Source organism: Vollenhovia emeryi, unplaced genomic scaffold (genome assembly GCF_000949405.1).
Source record: "Vollenhovia emeryi isolate VEMERY1.0 unplaced genomic scaffold, V.emery_V1.0 DF939306.1, whole genome shotgun sequence".
NCBI classification, from domain to species: Eukaryota; Metazoa; Arthropoda; class Insecta; order Hymenoptera; family Formicidae; genus Vollenhovia; species Vollenhovia emeryi.
This window is the reverse complement of record NW_011967060.1, coordinates 189,951-198,298: the sequence shown is the minus strand read 5'-3', so window position 1 is coordinate 198,298 and position 8,348 is coordinate 189,951. Positions and strand designations below refer to the sequence as shown.

The following is an 8,348-nucleotide window of genomic DNA, read 5'->3' as shown; positions in this document are numbered from 1 at the left end:
CCATTAACAATAAATTTAAATGGTATTATACCAGCCAGAGTTGCTTTTATACTCGACAAAGTGAAGCTAATCTCCACAGTATGATCTTTCACCTCCTTATTTTGCTCGGTTGTAAAAACGACAGTAGCATTTCCAGCAAATGTAACTAAGTCCTTGGTCGATCGATCAATAGATAATGTTATTACATTTATGTTGGCAGTTTTTCTTTTGGATGAAGGTGAACTAACAGCTTCTTTGTTCGTTTTTTCCTGAAAGCCTTGATAGATTTTATGTATAGAATTGTTTCTTATAAAATTTTCTTGGTACTTCGGTTCAACGATCTTAATGGACTCGTATATTTCAATGTATTTACTTATTAAGTACCTCGCTGTGGAAGTGTATTCATCTTCCTTTTTACTGAAACTAAGCTTATGCATTGCAGAGAACTCATCTTCTGTGTGGTTCATGTACTTCACAAAATTTAAATCTTTTTTAACAGGAAATAACAGGTATATGTTTAATATTAATAAACATAAGCATACTAGGAGAAGCGATACTATTAATGCCATCCAAGATCTTTCTGCTACACAAAACAGATACCTATGGCAGTACCATTCGACTGCTTTACTGAAATAACTTTTGTTTTTTACTGATTCAAGCAATTTATCTTCCATAACACAATGCTACCAAACCCAACTATAATAACAATAAGATTAGATACTCTAAAAAACTTTAAAATATGTCTAAATTTTCCAAAATAGGATGAATGATTATATCACCTTGTTCCGCAATAAGGTAGAATTTATCGATTTTGCTCACATCTACATTGATCATTTTTACACTGAAATTTTCAGGATTGTAAATATTACTTTCAGCACTTTTGTGATAATTATAATAATGTAATTTATTTTGATCATCAAAATAACCAAATTCATCAGCAAGGGCTCCCACTTTGCTACCTTTACCATCTTTGATTAGCCTAAATAGATCAATTGCATGGTTTTGAGATCCAGGCTCAATAGGCCCTTCCGCAGCAAAAAACTTAGGTGCATGACCAACATATTCCTTAAATTTTAGATTATGAGTCTTTTTTACACTACCAAAATCCACAAATTTATATTCACCTGAAACGCCAGAATATTGTGGATCATACTTTTTATATTCAAAAAACTCATTACCTAAAAAATTACAAAACGTTAATTTATAATTATCATGATCGGATTTAACGACTTTAAGGTAATGAAAATCTCTAGGAATCTTTACTTCCTCTTCCGTAATATGATTACGTACAACAAGTTCATCATTTAGCATATGATAGCCAATTTTTGGCAAAGTAGCTATATTGATTGTCTTGTTTAGCTTAAAATTTGCTTCATAAATACCACTTAACAACTCCTTTCCTTTTTCTAGGGTTACGTCTTGATCTGAAGCTATATTCTTAATTAAGCTTAATTTTTTCTGCATGTTCAATATGGCTTTCGTCAAAACTTCTATTGATTGCCATACAGTTAATTTATTATCAGTCAAATTATATACTTCGAGTATTAAATTAACAGAATTTTATCATGAATTTATGTTAAAAGTATTATACTTCGTAAACTTATGTCATGATATTAACTACATTAGCTAAAACATGCTTTTTATCTAAGTGGAGTTGCTTTGCGGCAACGAAAAGTTTATCTATTTTTTTCCACTGACTTAGCAGAATTTCAACACCATTTACCTCTCTCTTTATGCTTTCTAAAATGAAGGCCTGAATTATATATGATGCTAGTTCTAGTTCGATTTCGCTATTAATTACTTTATTAATCATATTGGGATTCTTTAAATCATGAAGAAATTTATAAAAGCATTTGTATGCTTCATAAGCATCACTACTTATTGCATTTATTATCATTCCTGGCATTCCAGGAAATAAAGTGATCATTTCATCAAACGTTTGATCATCAAATTTACATTGAGATGAAGCAACTTGCTTTGTTTCATCATAAGTTAATGGAAGTAAATTTAGCTGAAAGCACCTACACCGGATAGTAGTTTGTATATCATATGGCTTATGGCTAATTATAAATATCTTAGAATTTTTTGGCGGCTCTTCTAATATTTTCAATATTGCGTTTTTAGCGTTATTAGTCATTGCCTCTAAGCTATCTATTATAGCTATTTTGTGTTCTGATTGAATGGGACTTAAGTGTAGAAAGTTTTTCATCTCTCTGACTTTTTCTATTCCGATAGTATCACCTTCAACAATGTGTAAGTCCAATGCTACTTCATTATAGCTTTTTATGAGTAACCAATTGGAGAAGGATTTTGCAAGTGTTGCTTTTCCTATACCTTTTTTACCACAGATCAGCCAAGACTGAACAGATAAGTTATTCATTAATTTTTTTTTGGCCTGGTTGTGACCTATTACTTTTTTCATTCTTTCTCCTATAGATCTTAGTTTGAAAATGCATTGGTTACTGTTTATAATAAAATTGCACCTTCCCTTAAAACCTTAATCTTATCTTCGGTTAAGTCAATAATAGTAGATTCTATACCAGAAACTAATTCATCATCTTCAATCACTGCAGATAAATGTTGCTTAATGGATTGTGGTATATCGTCTGCCTTACATACACTTTTTTCTCCTGAAATATTTATACTAGTTGCCACTATTGGAACTTTCAGTTTATTTAATATTGAAATTGCAATAGGATGCTCAGGGATTCTGATGCCTATACTATCTTTAAAGAATGCGTTTGGCAATATATTATTGTTTTTAAGTGGTAAAATATAGGTAATCGGTCCAGGAGAAAAGTGGTTTATTAAATCAATATATCTTTCCTTCACCTTTGCTATTTTTATCAAATTGTAAATATCACTAACAAATATGGAGAGTGGCTTATTTTGAGAGCGTTTCTTTATCTGATATATTTTTCCTATAGATTCATTATCTAGTGCATTACAAGCAAGAGCATACACTGTTTCTGTTGGAAAACACACTAACAAGTTGTTCTGTATTGCATTTATTATTTTAGATACCATATAGCTCAAAACTTATTCATAACAACTAGATCAGTTTTGTTGCATTGTATCTTATATAGTAACTGCTAGTTTTTGTGAACGTAATGCAACGCAGTTTACCATTTGTTATGCAGACTTGCTACAATCCAAACTCTTCATTGACTTTATCAACTATTGCCTGCGGTGGATCCTCTCCCCATCCTGAATACAAAATCTCTCCATAGTCTGCAACATCTATAGAGCCAGTTCTGCTTTTTGCTAGAAACATTTCTCTTTTCTCTTTATCAACTAATACATAATGCCACGCTGATTTTCCACGATCTTTACCACGGACTAAATATATAAGATCTGACCTACTTCTTTTTGTTGCATCAGCAAAAGATCTTTCATTGACAGTTCTGCTTTTACTTTTTATGCCGCCACTTTCAGAAAAAGCTTCCTTGGATTCGGTTTTTTTGTTTGCCAATTCAGAAATTTTTCCTTTTGCTCCTAGTGCACGTTCCTTGGTATTTCCAGATGAATACTTACTGGAAAAACCTTCCCCTGTACCGCCAGGAGTCCTGTTTGTAAAACGCTTAGTAAATGAATTATTGTCATTGTTTTCTGCCATAAAAATCTCCAAACTTTAGATTGTAGAATCCAAATTTTTACTACACCTTATCATATGTTAATTAAATTAATATAAATGAAAAATAATATAGTAATCATTACAGGAATTACAGCTTCAGGTAAATCAGAATTGTGTGATAACCTGATAGAAAAATATAATAATATCAGCATAATAAATTGTGATTCAAAGCAGGTATATGAAGAAATTCCCATAATTACTGCTCAACCACTAAAGCAAGAAGTATTTTATAAACTATATGGTTATGTTTCAGCAAAAGAAAATTATTCTGTGGGTCTGTGGTTAGAGGATTTGAAGAAGGAAGTCAATAACGCGCTGGAAAATTCACAAATACCTGTCATCACTGGAGGAAGCGGGCTTTACATCAGCAGTTTAATCAAAGGCTTATCATCAATGCCACAAATAAGTCAGAAAGTGAGAAAAAACGTAAGTGAGCTCAGGAAAAATTTAAGTAAAGAGGAGTTCTATAAATTAGTATTAAGCAAAGACTCAAAAGTTCAAGATAAAATCTGTATTAATGACTCGCACCGTCTTTCAAGAGCACTTGAAGTTATCACTGAAACTGGTAAGACAATCTTTGTATGGCAAGAAAATAGACAGCCTCCTTTATTCGATAATTTTAAGATATATACAATTTTGCCTAAACGTGAGGATGTATACCAAAAAATAAATTCTCGTTTTATCAAAATGATCGAAAATGGAGCAATTGATGAAGTAAAAAAGCTACTTAGTATGAACTTAGCTCCACATTTGCCAGCTATGAAAGCACATGGAGTGCCAGAAATTGTAAAGTATTTGAAAGGTGAGATTACTTTAGACGAAGCGATACAGATTGCTCAAACAAACACAAGACACTACGCAAAACGCCAGTACACTTGGTTTAAAAACCAGTTCCCAAGTTCTGAAGTAATTGATTGTGCAAATGAGCTAACAGCGCTTGAAATATTTTAATTGTTAGTTTCCAGGTGTATTTCCATGCTCATTGCTATGAATGGGCGGTTCCATATTTTCCAGATGGCTGTTCACTTTTGGTGGCTTATCCAAGCCATGCTCTATTTTTATTTTAAAAAATCCAAGCCTCTCGCAAAATTTCTGAAAACACTCTTTTATAACATCAAACAAGTTTTTATCACCTATATTATAGTCCTTCAGTCTCTTAGGAACAGTAAGTGACAATTTACCATCTTTATATATTACACCCTCTTTCCCATCTTGAGATTCAAGTGTGAATTCAATTGAGCTGGATAGATCACACACCTTGTCACCGGCTTTACCATCACTCCTTTGGAAAAATATTGGTAATTTCATATCCGATCTAATACTTACATTATTTTGGTCAATATAATCAATATTCATTACTCTTTTAGGGGAGAGTACTAGAAATGAATGTTGGCCAAGTGCAAGTTGAGATTCTATAAATACACCAGCTTCATACCCTGCCTGATTACAATTGGTAACCAGTTCTTCTAGGATAGAATCACTTGGAACTTTTGCTTCAGCATATTTAAACATCTCCTTAAAAACTTCTTTTGCAAAAGGACGATAGCCTTTATTGTTGTCCTCATTTTTTGGCAGCAAATTGTCATGTTTTTTGTATAGCTTGGCAATAAAATCCCTACTTGTGCTTTTCTTATTAATAACAAAATCCATTCTGCGCAGATCGCAGAACGCTGTGTTACCAGAATTCGCTTCAGCATTATCTTTACCAGCCCTCAACCTGCTAAAACCAAACTTTTCTGCTTGAGCTTTTAGTGTAACTATTGGATTTTCCTTTTCTTCTGGTATAAAGCTATTCATTGTTAATACCCTGTATATGAATTATTAATAGTATAATAGTACATAAAAATGATTAATAAGTCAATAAAATATTTTATATAAACGCAAGTTCTATGATAGCAAATAGTTTGACTATAAGGTGACAGGATCTTAAGAAGACTCTATAACAGTTTTACACATGTATGAATCTCAATGAGCAATCAGATTTTTCTAAATAGCAGGCTGGAGAATATACCTAAGTTCCATTCCGCAATATTGCCTAAACTTTGTGGTGGGAACAAAGTGATGGACCTGCTATTTTATAGGCCACTTAGTTATGTAGATAGAAGTAAGTCACTGCCCGATGCTCAAGCTGGAGAATTTATAACTTTTATTGCAAAAGTTTATGAGCATCAGTTGCCCACTTTTAGAGGTAGACCATATAAAATAGTCGTTGAAAGTGAGAGTCAGTATATATTCATAGTCTTTTTTAATTACTCAGTTAAGTATTTATATAAACTATTTCCAGTTGGATCCTATGTAATCATCAGTGGCAAACTCGAAAAATTTGCTGAGCATTGGCAGATTACTCATCCAGATTACGTGTCGCTTGACATCAACCAATTTAAAGAAATAGCTCGCATAGAGCCAGTCTACCAATTATGCCGTGGCATTACCAATAAGAGCATTGGAAACATAATAAGCTCTAACCTGAAAGAATTGCCTGATTTGCCAGAGTGGATAGATGATACATTAATCAAGCAAAAAAAATGGCTAAGTTGGAGGGAAAGCATCATAAAGTTGCACAGACCAAGCTCATTGGTGGAAGCCGAGGTTTGTAGAAAAAGGCTTGCTTATGATGAATTGTTTGCGTATCAGCTAGCACTGAAACTTGCAAGAGAAAATCATGTAAAAGAAAGGGGAAGAGAATTTATAGTATTGAATAAATATAAAGAGCAAGTTTTAAATGAATTATCGTTTCAATTAACAAACGATCAAATTCGTGCAATAGATGAAATCTCAGAGAGGCAAAAATCCAAGTACCGCATGATAAACTTGCTGCAAGGTGATGTTGGTAGTGGCAAAACCGTAGTTGCACTTTTTGCGATGCTAAATGTGGTAGAAAACAACATGCAGGCAGCTCTAATGGCACCGACTACTATCTTGGCGGAGCAACATTATAATTGGATTGAGGAAGTTTTATCCTGTACCGATATAAAAGTTGCGCTTCTTACTGGTAAAACTTCGCGCAAGGAAAGAAAGATTATTATGAACGAACTTGCAAGTGGTGTTTTAAATATAGTGATTGGTACTCACGCGTTATTTCAAGCTAACGTTATATTTAAAAATTTAGGGCTTGCAGTCATAGACGAGCAACAGCGATTTGGAGTGATGCAGAGAAATCGCTTGATAGGAAAAGGAGAAAATGCCGATATACTTTTCGTTACTGCAACTCCCATTCCAAGAACCTTGCAGCAAGCTATGTATGGTGACGTTGAATGTTCAATGTTGAAAGAAAAACCAAAATCCAGATTGCCAATAAAAACTGTAACTATGAACATTAGTAGGGTGCCAGATGTTATTGAAAAGCTAAAAGGTGCTATAAACAGGGGCGAAAAAGCATATTGGATTTGTCCATATATAGAAGAAAACGAAGAGACCAATATTGCTGCAGCAGAGATGCGTTTTCAAGAATTACAAAAAACATTTCTTGATAAAGTTAGTATAATACATGGAAAATTGACTCAGGAGCAGAAAGATCAAGTTATGTTTTCCTTCAAAAGAAATGAATTTTCTCTGCTTGTTGCAACCACTGTGATAGAAGTTGGTATAGATGTGCCAGATGCAACCATTATGATTATAGAAAATGCAGAGCAATTTGGGTTATCGCAATTGCATCAGTTAAGAGGCAGAGTAGGGCGAGGAAACAAGCCATCTTTTTGTGTATTATTATACGATAATTTAAGTAAAAGCTCATCTTCAAAGTTAAAGATCATGTGTGAGTCACAAGATGGATTTTACATTGCTGAAAGGGATATGATGCTAAGAGGCAGTGGGGATATTTTAGGCACAAAACAATCAGGATGTATGGAATTTAAATTTGCTGATTTATATCAGGACAGAGAGCTGCTCAATCTCGCGTATAATAACGCAAAAGGTGCAATGGCTGATTTTGAATTACTGCTTGATATATTTGAATATAGAAGTAGATTACATTTTTCAAAATTTCAGTAGGAAAACCAGGTAGCTCGCAGAAACGAAAAAACTTGCTTGACAAGTTTCGCCAGCCCCCTTATTATGAAACTGAAGGTATTCAGTTATCTTCATCTGTGCAGATTAAACAGCAAGAAAACAACGTAGTTGGCGTCTTATTTTTAATTTTTTGCACTATGTGCACCTTATGTCTTCACAACATTTCTGGGTTTTTACCTATATAAGCTGAAACGCGCTTATAAGTCGTTTAAGACAGTATAGTACGCCAATTTGCAGGATTAGAGAGTGACAACTAGCTAATGCGGGGTTTCTTTTGCCTTTTTTTCTGCTTAGTAAATTTCTTAAACATTTAAACTAAGGTGAGTTGCGTTTAAAAGCAGCTAAATTGCAGTGTTTAAGATTTAAAAAACGCCAAATACTGAAAATAGACAATGACCAGGGCTTCTTTTGCCTTTTTTTTCATTTGGTAAATTTCTTAATGTTTGTAGCTAAACGACAACCGTCATCCCTGTAAAGGTCAAGTATCCCGCTGCGTGTTAGCGGATGAGATACCGCGAATGAATCGCGGTATGACGGTCTGCGGCGGAATGACGGTTAAGCAATTCGTCATCCCGCTACTTGTTAGCGGGATCTCTTGTTAGCGCCGCGGCGGAATGACGGTTCGCGGCAGTATGACGGTTCGCGGTGGTATAGTAATTCGTCATCCCGCTGCTTGTTAGCGGGATCTAGAGATACCGTGGCGGGATGACGAGGATGCCGCCGCGAA

General features: G+C 34.1%; 2 protein-coding genes across 2 annotated transcripts; both read left to right on the top strand.

Moving 5' to 3' along the window:
- The first annotated feature begins 3,670 nt into the window (after positions 1–3,670).
- LOC105558893 (tRNA dimethylallyltransferase 9-like) lies at positions 3,671–4,564 on the top strand. Its single transcript, XM_012006814.1, has 2 exons — positions 3,671–3,713; positions 3,867–4,564. Exons 1-2 carry the CDS (start codon positions 3,671–3,673, stop codon positions 4,562–4,564), a joined length of 741 nt encoding a protein of 246 aa, XP_011862204.1.
- A 1,017-nt stretch (positions 4,565–5,581) lies between these two features.
- LOC105558892 lies at positions 5,582–8,223 on the top strand. The gene is made up of 4 exons (XM_012006813.1): positions 5,582–5,828; positions 5,898–7,526; positions 7,601–7,725; positions 8,071–8,223. Exons 1-4 carry the CDS (start codon positions 5,582–5,584, stop codon positions 8,221–8,223), a joined length of 2,154 nt encoding a protein of 717 aa, XP_011862203.1.
- The last annotated feature ends 125 nt before the right edge of the window (positions 8,224–8,348 follow it).

Bases quoted from the DNA above. Each gene is read 5' to 3' on its own strand.
- LOC105558893 (XM_012006814.1), top strand. From the start codon at position 3,671: ATGAAAAATAATATAGTAATCATTACAGGAATTACAGCTTCAG. The intron at 3,714-3,866 runs GTAAATCAGAAT...GTTATGTTTCAG, and splicing joins TACAGGAATTACAGCTTCAG to CAAAAGAAAATTATTCTGTG.
- LOC105558892 (XM_012006813.1), top strand. From the start codon at position 5,582: ATGAGCAATCAGATTTTTCTAAATAGCAGGCTGGAGAATATACCTAAG. The intron at 7,527-7,600 runs GTGCAATGGCTG...TCAAAATTTCAG, and splicing joins CGCGTATAATAACGCAAAAG to TAGGAAAACCAGGTAGCTCG. The intron at 7,726-8,070 runs GTAGTTGGCGTC...TAATGTTTGTAG, and splicing joins TTAAACAGCAAGAAAACAAC to CTAAACGACAACCGTCATCC.